The 15,274-nt window shown below is 40.0% G+C and overlaps 1 protein-coding gene across 1 annotated transcript in view; it reads left to right on the top strand.

Annotated features, from left to right (window-relative positions):
- The window catches only part of PRSS48 (protease, serine, 48), a 16,270-nt gene extending 14,100 nt beyond the window's left edge, over positions 1–2,170 (top strand). Inside the window, exon 5 of the mRNA XM_011956506.1 lies at positions 1,642–2,170. Coding sequence (XP_011811896.1) covers positions 1,642–2,031 — 390 coding nt within the window. The 3' untranslated portion in view covers positions 2,032–2,170. The remainder of the gene's footprint in view (positions 1–1,641) is intronic.
- The last annotated feature ends 13,104 nt before the right edge of the window (positions 2,171–15,274 follow it).

Raw genomic sequence — 15,274 nt, 5'->3', positions numbered from 1 at the left:
CTGTCTCGGCCTCCCAAAGTGCTGGGATTACAGGCTTGAGCCACCGCGCCCGGCCAAAAAGAACACAATTTTTAAAAGAGCAAAGGATTTGAATAGATATTTTTCTAAAGATACACAAATGTCCAATTGGCATAAAGATATGCAAATGTAGAGAAACTGGAGCCTTCAAACACTGTTGGTGGTAATATAAAATGGTGCAGCCTCTTTGAAAAACTGTTTGGCAGTTCCTCAAAGGTTAAATATAGAATTACCATATGACCCAGAAATTCCAAGAAAGACAAAAATATGTCCATACAAAAACTTGCACATGAGCTGGGCACAGTGGCTTCCACCTGTAATCTCAGCTACTCAGAAGTCTGTGGCAGGAGGATCGCTTCAGTGCAGGAGTTCAAGACCAGCCTGGGCAAAACAGGGAGACCCTGTCTCTAAATAAACGAACAAAGAAAAAACTGGTACAAAAGTGTTCACAGCAGCATGATTATTATTTTAGAAACAGGGTCTTGCTCTGTCACCCAGGCTGGAATGCAGTGGCAGGATCATAGTTCATTGTAAACTTGGCTTAAGCAATATTTCTGCCTCAGCTTCCTGAGCGGTTGGGATGACAGGCATATGCCACCACAGCAGTTATTTATTTATTTATTTGTTTGTTTGTTTGTTTTGTAGAGACAGGATTCCACTAGGTTGCCCAGTTTGGTCTCAAATGCCTGGCCTGATCCTCCTGCCTTGGCCTCCCAAGACACTAGGATTACAGACATGAACCATCATGCTGGGCCATAGAAGCATTATTTATAATATAATAGTCCAAATAACAGAAGCAATCACAATGTCCATAAGGTGATGAATGCAGAAACACCAAGTGGTACATCCATACAATGGAATATTATTCAGCCATAAAAAGGAGTGGAGTACTGATACAACATGAATAAACCTTGAAAAGAATGTGCTAACCGAAACAAGCCAGACACAAAAGGCCACATATTACATGATTCCATTTATATGAAACGTCTAAAATAGGTAAATCCATAGAGGCAGAGAGTGGACTACTAGTTGGCCTAGCTGGGAGGGCTGGGAAGAAATGGGGGTAATTATGAATGGGTATGAGGTTTCTTTTTAGGGTGATAAAAATGTTCTAAAATGGGTTGTGGTGATGGTTGTACAACACTGTAAATATACTAAAAACCACTGAATTGTGTAGTATGTGAATTATATGACAGTAAAGCTGTTACAAAAAAGAAAGAGAACAAGACTGGAAGACTACTACCAACTTCTATCACTATCATTTTAGGTAAGAATTGATTACTTAGCACTAAAAAAGAGCAGTAAGAACAGGAAATTAAGACAGTTCATTCATTTGAATAAATTTATCTTTAGTGAAAAAATTATCCCATTAGTTTTATTTCTCTTTTTATCACAGATAAACATTTTGAAATTACTCATCTATTTCACTAAGGCCCCTGACAATTTCAATTCTATGATTCTAAAATTCCTGTGATCTCTCCCTAAAGCAGTGATTAGTCTAGCTCCCTGCAGTTCCACAGCTCCATGAGTCTCATGGCCCAGTTTTAAAGAATTCTCCACCCCTTATTACTACTCTCTTCTTCATGCCTCTTTTCACTATGCTCATTACCTTTTTTTCCTTAGGGTGATTCTGGAGGGCCTCTGTCGTGTCACATTGATGGTGTATGGATCCAGATAGGAGTAGTAAGCTGGGGATTAGAATGTGGTAAATCTCTTCCGGGAGTCTACACCAATGTAATCTACTACCAAAAATGGATTAATGCCACTATTTCAAGAGCCAACAATCTAGACTTCTCTGGTTTCTTCTTCCCTATTGTACTACTCTCTCTGGCTCTCCTGCAACCCTCCTGTGCCTTTGGACCTAACGTTATACACAGAGTAGGCACTGTAGCTGAAGCTGTTGCTTACATACAGGGCTGGGAAGAGAATACATGGAGATTTAGTCCCAGGGGCAGAGAACTCACAGGAGAGCCACTGGTAACCCTGGAAGACTTTATTCACAATTTGAAATGATTTTGTTTGTAAGGTTCTTGATTTTGTAAGTTTTGGGGTTGGAATGTGAAGAGTTAAGAAATAAAGCTGCCACTTTGTACATTCTTTGTCCCTGACTAATGAGTCTTCCAAGGCAGGAAGGATGTCCTTTATGAATAAGTATTTGTAGACACAAATTAAATAGCTACTACAGAGGCAGGCAAGTATCTGTGATGACACAGGAAAATATAAAAAGGGTCTACCTCATGCCCATGGGTTGCATCATGGGATTCTAGTCTAGTATTTCTCACCTCCTCCTCTACTATCTTTAACTTCCCTTCTAACCCCTGCTTTACCCCTCAACTGTAACAAGAGGGCTAATAAAAAATTCATATAAAGCCAACTCTGGGCACACTGCCTACGGATTAGCTAGCCCTGCTCCATAAGGAGCAGTAAAAAAAGAAGAAAAAAAGAGAGATGCAAACATGGGTCAGGCATGTTGGCTCACACCTGTAATCCCAACACTTTGGGAGGCCAAGGATCATCACTTGAGGCCAGGGGATGGAGACCAGCCTGGGCAACACAGCCCCTGTCTCTATAAAAGAAATAAGAAATTAGCCAAGAATGGTGGCTTGTGCCTGTGATCTCAGCTACTTGGGAAGCTGAGGTGGAAGGATAGCTTGAGACCAGAAGTTCGAGAATGCAGTGAACTATGATCACATCACTGTACTCCAGTCTGGGTGACAGAGCAAGACCCTGTCTTTAAAAAAAAAAAAAGGAAAAGAAAAGAAGGAAGGAAATGCATATATGTAGTTCAGCTCTGTATTTTTCTGAAGTCTTTACTTTTTAAAATATCAGTGTGACCTACTACCAACAATGGATTAACACTATGATCTTAACAGCTAATCTGGACCTATCTAAGCGGTTTAACAAAGGAAATTAATTATAGAAAAGAGCATTACATCCCATGCTTCCTTTGTTAAACAATCACATGACCTATCCTATTCCCTTCTATACCTAGGCTGCCAGAAACTCAGAGCTAACTTTTGAACTCAATTACAATCATTATCTTCACCATAGATTTTTCTGGTATAATTCCATTCATATTTCTTTAAGTCATCCTTTATTTCTCATTTAAATGAACTTAAGTTTTATTGTATCTGTGTCTTTTACAAGATATGGCTCCTTTTATTAAAAAAATTTGAAAGTAAGTACACTTTGGCTTACTTTAAAAGCTTTAAGCTACAGGTGGCTCACGCCAGTAATCCCAGAACCTTGGGAGGCCAAAGAGGGTGGGTCACTTGAGGTCAGGAGTTCGAGACCAGCCTGACCAACATGGTGAAACCCTGTCTCTACTAAAAATACAAAAATTAGCCAGGCATGGTGGCAGGTGCCTGAAATCCCAGCTACTTGGGAGGCTGAGGTAGGAGAATCGCTTGAACTCGGGAGTTGGAGGTTGCAGTGAGCCAAGATCCCGTCACTGCATTCCAGCCTAGGTGAGAGACTGAGACTCTGTCTCAAAATAAAATAGAATAAAATAAAATAAAGTACATTTAATGGACATACATTTAACAGACAGTAAGGGTAGATTTGGGAACTTAAAATTCTTGCTAATGGTTAACCTCACCTGGGTTAATAGCATCTGGATTGCCTTTACAGCCTCCTAACTTAGCATTTCCACATCATAAGAAAGATGCCTTCCATTTACACCCAACTCCATTTACTCTCCTCCACAGCATTCAGATTAGTGTTTTCAAAATAAAAATAATTTTTATACCTCTCCCCTTTTTCCCCTGCTTACAGCACTTCAAAGGCATCCTCCTGTTGCTCACAGAATAAGGACCAAATCCCTTATTGTGGCCTACAAAGCCCAGCCAATCTGACCCCAGCCTGTCTCTTCAGCCTCATTTGGCTCACTTTCCAGCCTATTCTCTATGCTTAAACTTCTTCGAACGTTCTAAGCACCCTTTCAGCACCAGACTTTTGCATCTGCTATTGCCTCTCTCCTGCTGCCCTTGTCTAGTTAATTCTTACTGTGCCTTCAGATCTCAATTTATCCTTCACTTCCTCAAGGACGCCACCCCTGTCTCTCTTAACCAGGACAGGTCCTCCTAATTCTCATAGCACTATGGAGCCCTCCTTTATAGAACCCAACATAGCCATAACTGAACATTCATTATTTGTTGTCTAATTAACATATGTCTACCTTATCAAATTGTAAGTCCACAAAAAAAGAATTTTTGTTTTTATCCACCACTGTATCCTAGTCTCAATAAATATTTGTTGAAAAAAATGAATGAGTAATAAACATCAATTCAGCTTATTTGTCTCCCTAACTGTACTGTGAGAACCTGGATATTGCTTATGAAGGTAGCCCAGAACCTGAAACAATGTTTCGCACAAAGTAGGTTTCAAATATCAGTTAAATACAAGGATGAAGGATGAAAAGAATGTTCCAATGCAATTCTCTTCCTCAGGCCTCTCTGGCCATAAGGAACAAAGGACGGAAAAAATTATACAAAGTAGGCAAATTGAAAGGTTTCTCAGCGCAAGAACTCAAGCTAAACAGGATCTGGAATGACGCAGAGGGCAAAGCAAAATGGCAGCTGAGAGGAAAGAACAAGAGACAAAGAAAGGAGGGGTAAAGACAGACTGCAAAGAGAAAAGAGACTATCATCAAGAACCAGAGAGGAACAAAGAGAAAGCACACAAGTATGTGGGCCAGGATGACACAGCAAGGGGACATAAAGATCAAGAAAGCCAAAATATTACTTCCTATCATTCCTCTCACTGTTGAGTTTGAAATTGGAAGCAACTGTTCCACAGCATAGGATCTGGCAACATTTTTCTCATCAACAAGGAGTAGAAACTTGGAGGGACCAGGCCATGCAAGCGGAAAGAAAGGAGTATCAAGAGAATAGGACATAAGATCTCACTTTCTTGATCACTACTGGGTGGATGCACCAAGGGTACGCACCTAACATAACAGTTGCCCAGGGGGTAGTGGGGCAGTTAGCCCAGCATCTTAGATGCACTCAGTATTGGACAACACAACAGACCCTCCTCTGGAGAAGTCCAAGTGTGAGCCATATAGTATGTCTACGTGCACTCAACAGTATTAAATGCCCTCCATGTACGAGGTACCATTCTAGGCATGGAGGACACTACAGTAAATATAACACATCAAGCCGGGCTTCAAGTAGTTTACATTGCAGTGGAAGACAGACAATAACCAAATGCAAAATAAATTCATATTATAATGTCATGTACAAGAAAGGCTGATAATAAAATAGAAGAAGCAGATAAGAGTATTAGGATGGGAAACTCCACCTTACACAGGGTGGTCAGGGAAGGTTCTCTGAGGAGGTGACATTTGATAGAGGCCTAAACAAAGGAGGGAAGCAAGGACTAAACGAAGGAGGGAAGGTGCGGCCAAGTGAACAGCGAGTACAAAGGTTCTGAGGTTAGGTGGGTGTAAGGAAGAACAGGCCGGTCAGCGTGGCTGGGACACTGTGAGCAAAGGTGGAAAGGTGTATGAACTGAGACCAGAAAGAAAGGGAGCAGGGGCCAGGTCCTACAGAAGCTACTAGGCCTCAGTAAGGACTCCGAATTTCATTCTCAGTGACATGAGAAGCCACTGGTGAAGTGAGAGCAAGGGAATGATGAAAGAACAGAAGAGAATCCCACACCACTGCTCATGGGAATATGCAGAGGCCAGGAGGGGGCCAGGATGGCAAAGAGGGCAGTCAGATGGTAGCAGAGTCAGAACAAAAAGGTGAGAGAAAGAATCAGACACCAAGGCACTGAAGTAGAGCTGAGTAAAACAAGGACTGCTATAACCTGAACATCAGTAGTTTCTACAAGAGGCTATGTGCTATCTTATCATCTTCCCCTATTCTTTATCTGCACTGTCCTTAGAGTAAGGCCCCATTTACCAAGTGACTTGAGAAAGGTACGGCCCAAGTTTCCTAGCACTGACTTTGGAATTCGTCACCAAGACAGCTAACTCACTTCCTGTTTGTTTTCTTCTTCTTATCCAGACAAGTGTTCTCATTTCTTCATCCCATTTCCACCTCAAGGCTTTATTTCCTCTGTCCTCTACACCTGGAATACCTTTCTTTTGATACCTCAACCCACTTATTTCTGCCCATTGATTAGAAAAAGGAGGCAGTGAATATCTAAAAAACACATTAAAAGAACCCTAGAAAATGGTTTTTAGGCTGGGTGCGGTGGTTCACGCCTGTAATCCCAGCACTTTGGGAGGCCGAGGCGGGCGGATCACGAAGTCAGGAGATCGAGACCATCCTGGTTAACATGGTGAAACTCCATCTCTATTAAAAAAAACACAAAAAATTAGCCGGGCATGGTGGCGGGCGCCTGTAGTCCCAGCTACTCAGGAGGCTGAGGCAGGAGAATGGCGTGAACCCAGGAGGCGGAGCTTGCAGTGAGCCAAGATCACACCACTGCATTCCAGCCTGGGCGACAGAGCGAGACTCTGTCTCAAAAAAATAAAATAAAAATAAACATTTGCATTCACAAAATTATCAAGTACTTACTGGTAACTAATTTAATCAGTAACACCACAAACGAGGAAGAAATAAAAGGGACATCTTTACTTTTATGGGGTTCAATATAGCATTTCTGCCCTAAAAATGAATATAAATTTGCAGAATATTTTATTCCGTGGAATATCTGATTTTAATATGCTTCAATTTTCATTTCACACATCTTGAGGAATTTTAATTAAGGTGAGATTTTAACAAATAAAGGTTGCTAAAAATCCTATGAGCAATGTTTTTCCTAAACGTGGGGAAAATTTGTAAATTCAGTAATTTCCTGATCTTTTCACAATAGACTACTTCAAGTATGACCCATTTTTTTCCTATATTCCACCAAACTGTAATGTTACCCCAAAAATGTGAGGACATAACAGAAAAAGGATTCAGAATAGTAAAATGTCGAAGCTATATTTTGATAATATTTCGACAGTGAATGTTATATCTTTTCAGATGTTTGACTTCATCCTCTCCGCCCAACTGTGTATAGTTTATCCACACACTAGAAATCAGCTCCCTAAGAACTTTTTAAAATATATTGTTTCAGGAAATGGAGGAAGGGGAGGAGTCATTCAAAATAATCAGAAATCAGATTACTTTATTCTCTGCTATTAATAATTGAGAAGAAACATTCACTGTCTGAAGAATAAAAAAGATAGAAATCTTTAATGGAAATTCTATTTGCCTTCCAGGATAATTATCCTCTACCAACCTAAATCCTCTCCACTGTCTACTACTATGTAAGCCTTCACTTTCCATCTCCATGTAGTTGGATAAAGTAATTGGAATCTAGTCCTGTGGCATTTTGTGTACCATTCTTATGACACTTAGCCCACAGAGCCTTGTACCATAATTATCTTTGAACACCAAGGAGTGAAAAGAATAGGATAGGATGAGGGCCTGTGTGGCTCCAGAATGCTAATTCTACTCTGCTTTTAGTGAAAATTGGTGAGAGAAAGACAAATCTAGAGACAGTTGGGTAGTAGAAGCAAGATAACATATTGATTGGATTTGGATGTAAGGTAATGAATTGGATGTAGATGGTAGAAGGAAAAAATAAAGACAAAGAGAAATCAAGAATGACCATAGGTTACTGGCCTGAGAATGTTGTACCATTAAATAATATGAGGAAGGCTAGAGGAAGAATAGATTTGCCAAGCTAAGAAATCAAATGGTGGGCTAAACAATGGCCCCTCTAAGGATGTCCATGTCCTAATCCCCAGAATCTGTGATTATGTTACTACACGTAGTAAAGGGGATTTTGCACATATGATTAAGTATCCCGAGATGGGGACATTATCTATATTATATATTATCTGGTGGGACCAATGTAATCAATCGCATGGCTTCTTATAAGAGTAAGATAGGAGGATCAGGGCCAGGGATACTAACGAGAGTATGCAGAAGACAGAAGGATGGAAGCAGAAAGAAGAGAGGAATGAAGATGCTACAGTGTTGGCTTCGAAGATGAGCAAGGGGCCATGAGCCAGGGAATACAGGTGGCCTCTAGGAGCTAGAAAAGGCAAAAATAGGATTCTCCCCTAAAGTCTACTGATGGAATGCAGCCCTTCCAGTACCTTGATTTTAGCTCAGTGAAACTGCTTTCAGACTTTAGACCTCCAGAATTACAGGATAATAAATTCTTTTTTTTTTTTTTTGAGACGGAGTCTCACTCTGTCACCAGGCTGGAGTGCAGCTCGGCACACTGCAACCTCCGCCTCCCGGGTTCAAGCAATTCTCCTCCCTCAGCCTCCCGAGTAGCTGAGACTACCCGTGCCCGCCACCATGCCCTGCTAATTTTTGTATTTTTGTAAGACAGCAGTTTCACCATGTTGGCTAGGATGGTCTCAGTCTCCTGATCTCATGATCCGCCCTCCTCAGCCTCCCAAAGTGCTGGGATTACAGGCGTGAGCCACCACACCCGGCCAAATTCATCTTGTTTTAAGCCACTAAATTTGTAGCTAATTTGTTATAACTGCAATAGGAAACTAAATGCAGACATTTTAGAGTTGAGAGGCCTATTAGATATCCAAGTAGAGATGCTGAATAGGCAGTCTAGAGTTCAGAAGACAGGGCAGGACTACAGAAATAAAAGCCTAAGACTCTGTTTGAATCATAGACCCTCTTCTCCATATCACCTTAACACTGCATCCAAGAAAGCCCTCATGCACATTTACAATATTTTTTCATACAATTTCAAGATGTTCAAGAATACCCTATATTCATAGAACTCCCAGAACATTATATATAGTGACAAAGCAGCCTATTCTAACCCTAATAAGATTGCTGCCTCTCTGTGGAGGGGGAAATCAAATATCGTTTCACTTAAAAAAACTTAAAAACCCCTTTTCCACTTCTACTTATTAAAACAAAAAACAAAATGTCACAGAAATACCTTACATAAAAAGTTCAAATGCCCCACATAACCATAGCATTCCTCACCATCACCCTCTAACCTTTCTCCTCATACTTAAGGATTTGGTCATGGTCAATATGCCACTGATTTCTTTTTAAATGTTTAAAATCTTGCTTTTTAAAATTAAGCTTGCTTTTTAAAATTAGTTTATGGTAACAGAAAGCTGTGGTTGCAACAACTGCAAGGTTTCAGAGTTCAGAGATTTGATAAATTGTATTAAAAATTCCATATTTCTAGGCTAGATAAAAATAAAAAATAGCAGTTGGTTGATCAAAGAAATCTGTGTCAACAAATTTTAAAAAATGAAAACATTGTGGCCATAAAAAATTAAAATCATGGCTGGGCGCAGTGGCTCACGCCTATAATCCCAGCACTTTGGGAGGCCGAGGCAGGCGATCACCCGAGGTCAAGAGTTCGAGACCAGCCTGACCAACATGGAGAAACCCCGTCTCCACCAAAAATACAAAATTAGCTGGGGTGGTGGTGCATGCCTGTAATCCCAGCTACTGGGAAGGCTGAGACAGGAGAATTGCTTGAACCTGGGAGGCAGAGGATACGGTGAACCGAGATTGTACCACTGCACTCCAGCCTGGGCAACAAGAGCGAAACTCCGTCTCAAAAAAAAAAAAATAAAATAAAATCACTGTAGCATCTTCAAAGCCAAGTATTTGGATTTTAGGACAAATCTATTCCCTTATGAGTTCAATGAAGTTATTTCTATTTCTGAAACAGCGGGCTAATATGAAAGACCTCAAGGAGACAGTAGCATAAAGAAGAAAAAAATGCACTTGTGTCTCACATTCTTTTTATCCAGAAGCTGCTAAGTGTCATACAAGGAAAAATATGTTAACCCATTTAAAGAGGTCTAATAAACAACTAGTTCCAAAATAGGCCTATTTTAAACTTCTAAAAAACAGGTTGCAGACAAAGAAATAAAACTAATGTTGGCTGGGCGTTGTGGCTCATGCCTGTAATCCAAGCACTTTGGGAGGCCAAGGCAGGCAGATCACCTGAGGTCAGGAGTTTGAAACCAGCCTGACTAACATGGAGAAACCCCGTGTCTACTAAAAATACAAAATTAGCCGGGCGTGGTGGCGCATGCCTGTAATCCCAGCTACTCGGGAGGCTGAGGCAGGAGAATCACTTGAACCCAGGAGGCGGAGGTTGTGGTGAGCCGACATCATGCTATTGCACTCCAGCCTGGGCAACAACTGAGGTTGGTTGTAACCACAGCATTAACAACAAAATATGACAGGTACTGGTGTCTAACAAATAAGAATGTATGACTTATTAGTGTTTCCCCTCTTCAAGTCAAATTTTTCTGGTGGTTTGCTAAGAAGACCTGATGAAAAAAATACTTGGCCCAAGTATTCCAAAACTAGAACAAAGAATTTTGAACTTGAAAAGAAACTTGACAGGAGTTAGCAAACTTTTTCTGTAAAGAGTTAGACAGTAAGTATTTTAGGCTTGCAGACCACATGGACTTTGTTGCAATGACTCAACTCTGCAGATGTACGACAAAAGCAGCTACAGACAATAAAACTTTATTCACAAAAACAGTCAGTGAGCCTGGGCTCTGGGTCTAAATCTTTCATAGTGTCAATGAAGAATCTGAGAGATTAAATCAAGGTCATACAGCGGGCTAGTGGGAGGTTGAGCATTAGAAAGCATGTCTTCTGAATCTAGTCCTCTAGAACAAGTTATGTTGGGTCACAAGATGGAGATGAAATGCACACAATAAATAAAGCAGGGAATGCTAAAGATAGGTTTTGATTATGTTAAACAGCTTTCAACAGTTTGGTTATAAATGAGGATTTGGGGTTTTGATTATGTTAAACAGCTTTCAACAGTTTGGTTATAAATGAGGATTTGCTTTTCGAGTGATTATAGTTTTCATGAAAAGAAGTAAATGTCATGAGACCAAACAGGTAAACAAATGATAAATTAGCCAGTGTTTTGAAAAACGATCTTCAGAGGAAACACAATTATATACTCCTTCCTACTACCATTTTCTTGAATAGTTTATCAATCATTTCTTTTATTAACAGGATGGCATTTGCTATGATCATTATAGTAATTCATTTTAGGGAAAAATAGGTTTTTAAAATACCATAATATGAACAACAAATATACTGGACCAGCAGCCAATTATTTCTCCCAGTATTTTGAATTTATTTTTCTTTAATTTTGAAAGTAATAAACATTCATTGTAAGTAAGTGAAACAACACAGAAGCATAAAGTGACACATTCCAGGCCCTCCTCAATTCCACTCCTCAAAGTATTAGCCATATATTATTTTTTAACATGACTGATTTGTTCAGAACAGTGCAGTAAAGCTATTTCCTCTGAGCCACTTTAACAACAAAGAGGAATATAGAGTTCCCCTGGCCAGATATCCCATGGATATCATGTTTTGAAAAGTAACAAAGGGGTTTGGGATGGTACATGGCATAGAAATGAGAAAAGCAAGCTGCCCATTCAGAGTCTGAACATGAACGAGGGGTTTGAGCCCAGCACTATAACCAGCTGAGTGAGGCTCTTCTTTATAAAAACACCTTGATAATTCTTCTGTAGAATGTAGAAAAACTTCAAAAATGTGTTAAGAGTATCCCTAACTCCTCTTGCTCTCTCTCTCTTTTTTTTTTAACTTGGGCTGGTTTACTCATAAAAACACTTTTTTTTTTTTTTTTTTTTTTAAGAGAGAGGGTCTCACTCTGTTGCCCAGGCTGGATTCAAACTCATGGGCTCAAGCAATCTTCCCACTTCAGCATCCTGTGTAGCTGAGACTAGAGGCACATACTATCCAACTCAACTCTGATTATCTTAATCAGTTTTTTTCTTTAAGCCATATTTGACATATCTGAGTGACATCAGAAAACATGGCAGGGTTAAGACCTCCAAAAGTCTATCCCTCCATAAAAGCAATAAAAACCTGATAGAAACTGGCAGAATCAACTTTTCAGAACTCTAGAAACTAACCAAAAGCTTGTAGCAACTAGTGAAACACTGAATCCAGAAAAACTAGCTGGATTTTGGTTAGAATATCGAGCTTTGTGGCATTTTAACTTACCCTGGTCCCCTCCCTCTCCCCCGGCTCAGTGGGAACCTTAAAAATGTTAGCCTGCATGCCTGCTACCAATATCAGGCCCAGAGGGAGCAAAACGAACCTTATTCGCAAAGAACTGTAATAATTTGTCTTGACCTGTCTGGTTTCTCCCTGGAGAGGACTTTCTTCTATCTTACCTAATTTGGAACTATCAGTGCAAAAGTGGCTAGCTAGAGGGCACTTGCTGAAAACATTGACAAGCAAATATATTAGTTGGTGCTGCACGAGGATAAGAGTTGGGGCAAACAATAAACTAACCAAAAAGGTTGGGAAGATAGGCTAGAGAATGAGATGCTTTGAGGAATACAGGCTTCGAATAGCTCCCACATATTCCTGGGAATCTAGAAGGCCAACTGCATTACCAGGGTGGGCATATGCTCAGAAAAGACCTGAGAAGGCCTTAAGCTGCCACCTCTGGCTAACTGTCAGAATATGCACAAAGAAGTAAAGGCAACACAGAGTTGTAAACTGCCTGTCTGAGTATTGAAAGTGTGTCAAAACACAACAGAGCCCATCTGCATAAGCTGGGAGGTTCTTTTCGGTTCTGGGCATAAAACAAAACAAAACAAAACAAAAACTTCTGTCCAATCACTAGCTTACCACTAAGCTAATGAAATTGAAACTTCAGTGTCCTGCATGACAAAGAATATAGGATTTACAAAATTAGTTCAGAGAAGTCACTAAACAAACAACAACAACCATAACAAGCAGCAATAACAAACCCTGGGGAGGGAGAAGAATCTGATTTCCAAAGCTGTTACATTATAATATTCAAAATGTTCAATTTTCAACTTTTAAATACGAGGTATGCAAAGAAATAAGAAATATGGCCCATACACAGAAAAAAAAGTAATCAATACAAACTGTTCTTTCTGAGGAAGCCCAGACACTGGATTTACTAGACAAAGACTTTATACTTTTGTATTGTTGTTTTGGGAGCTCTTTATGTATTCTACATTCAAATCTTTTGTTGGATATATGATTTGAAAATATTTTCTCCTATTCTGTAGCTTATCTTTTTATTCTATTTAACAGTGTCTTTAGCTCTTTGAACATATTTAAACAACCCAATTTTTAAATGTGCAAAGATTTGAACATTCTTCCCCAAAGATGACATATGTATGGCAATTAACCATATGAAAAGATGGTCAATATCATTAGCCAAAAGGAAAATGCAAATTAAAATTACAATGAAATATGACTATACCTCTATTAAAATGGCTAAAAACAAACAAACAAACAAAAACTAGAAAAATCTAGCAGCATCAAGGGCTGGTGAGAACACAGAGCAATGAGAACTCTCATACATTACTGGTGAAAACACGTAACAGGATAGTCACTCTGGAAAACAGTTCGGAAATTTATTATAAAGTTAAACATATATTTACCATATGACCCAGCAAACCTGTACACAAATGTTTATAGCAGCTTATTCATAATCACTAAACACTGAAAACAATCTAAATATCCTTTTTCAGGAAAATGCATAAACAAACTGGTACACTCACACAATAGACTACTACTCCGCAGTAAAACAGATCAAACTATTGATACAGTAACAGAATGAGTGAATGTCCAAGGCATTCTCCTGAGTAAAGGAAACCAGTCTCAGAGGTTATATATTAATACTTTATGAATTCATTTATTTAATATTCTAGAAAAGGCAAAATTATAGAGACAGAGAGCAGATCATTGGTTGTCAATGGAAAGGCGTGTAGAGAAGGTCTGACTACAAAGGGCAGCAAAGGGAATTTCCAGGTGAAGGAACTGTTCTGTATGGTGACTACAGTAGTTGTCACAAGAAACTACATGTGTAATAAAATTCATAGAACTGTTCACCAAAAAGAAGCCAAGTTTACTGTATGTACATTTAAAAATTAAAGAAGAAAAGACTACAGGGATTCAAATCTCAGCTGCACTTAACTTCTCTTTCCATCATTTTTCTTATTTTAAGAACAGGATGACAAAAGAACCTGCCTTCCAGGATTGTTAGGAAAATTACATGAGTTCCTGACATATATTTACTATAAATAAATGATTGGTAAATATTTTGTTCAGATATGCTAAAAAGTTGGTACTTTAAAAGAAAAGTCTACTGCAGGAATAAGTAAGAAAACTGGGGACTCAACTAAAACAGAGGGGAAAAAAGAATATAGGAAGTAAAACCCCAATTCTTCATTAACTTCATTAAACATCCATTGGAAACCTATGAGGTGAGCAATACCAAATTACATTCTACAAGGTTGGCAAAACCCATGTGCTCAAGGAGCTATTGAAAGGTTTGTTCTAAATGCTACATAAGTACTCGTCATTAAATTTAACACTAATAGCAAATGCACTGTAATTAAGGTTTAATACTAAATGTTCAGTGTCACTGTCCCTTTCCTGAAGAGGCTGTCAAATGGTAACCACCTTTTTCCAAGTTACGAAACGTTAGCAACACTGGACTTGTCCCTCATGTTGAGGCCCTGCATCCCAGGTCACTAACCCAGTAGATTCCTTCTCAACTATCTTTATCATCCCCTCTTCCGCATCACTCCTTACAATTTTCAGGGTTTGGGGTTTTAAAAACCAGCAGCCGCTGCAATCACTCCTAATGACGACTTCTATCTTTTTAGTGTCTCCCTCCTTACCTGAACATGAACTTTCTTTGGCCAAATACCCAAAACTACATTTAAGCTTCAAAATCCAATTTAATCAGGACCCAAGGTGGCGCCGCCCTCATGAGCCCGACAAGCCACTCGCATAGGGGCGCCAACACTTAGGCTCTGCTTTCCCAGGGTTCCTGGCGCTAGACCAGTCGGGCAGGTGTGCGCCCGCGGGGCCTGAGGAAGGGCATACTGTTCAGGAGTTCGAGGCCTTGCGAGGCCCCTTTGCTGACTTTGAGGACAGTCGGGAAGGCCTCTGGGCACTGGATTTGACATCCATGAACTGTGCAGCAGCCCAAAGCCTGGGTCGGTTGTATTGACACCAAATGGTAAACATCTAAAGCGCTCAGGAGTAACAAGGAAACAGGAAACGTGAAGTTTTGCATATTAGCATGCATGGTTTCCCCTCCACAGGGTGAGCCATGAGCAGAGGAGGGATTTGCCTTCCAACCTTGTGTACATAAGAGTTCCAGTTAGACAGGCCGAGCGCGGTGGCTCAAGCCTGTAATCCCAGCACTTTGGGAGGCTGAGACGGGCGGATCACGAGGTCAGGAGATC

The sequence above is a fragment of the Colobus angolensis genome, unplaced genomic scaffold, assembly GCF_000951035.1.
Source record: "Colobus angolensis palliatus isolate OR3802 unplaced genomic scaffold, Cang.pa_1.0 Scaffold111, whole genome shotgun sequence".
In the NCBI taxonomy this organism is placed as follows: Eukaryota; Metazoa; Chordata; class Mammalia; order Primates; family Cercopithecidae; genus Colobus; species Colobus angolensis.
Note: the sequence above shows the minus strand (reverse complement) of the source record. Positions and strands in the feature narration are given on the sequence as shown.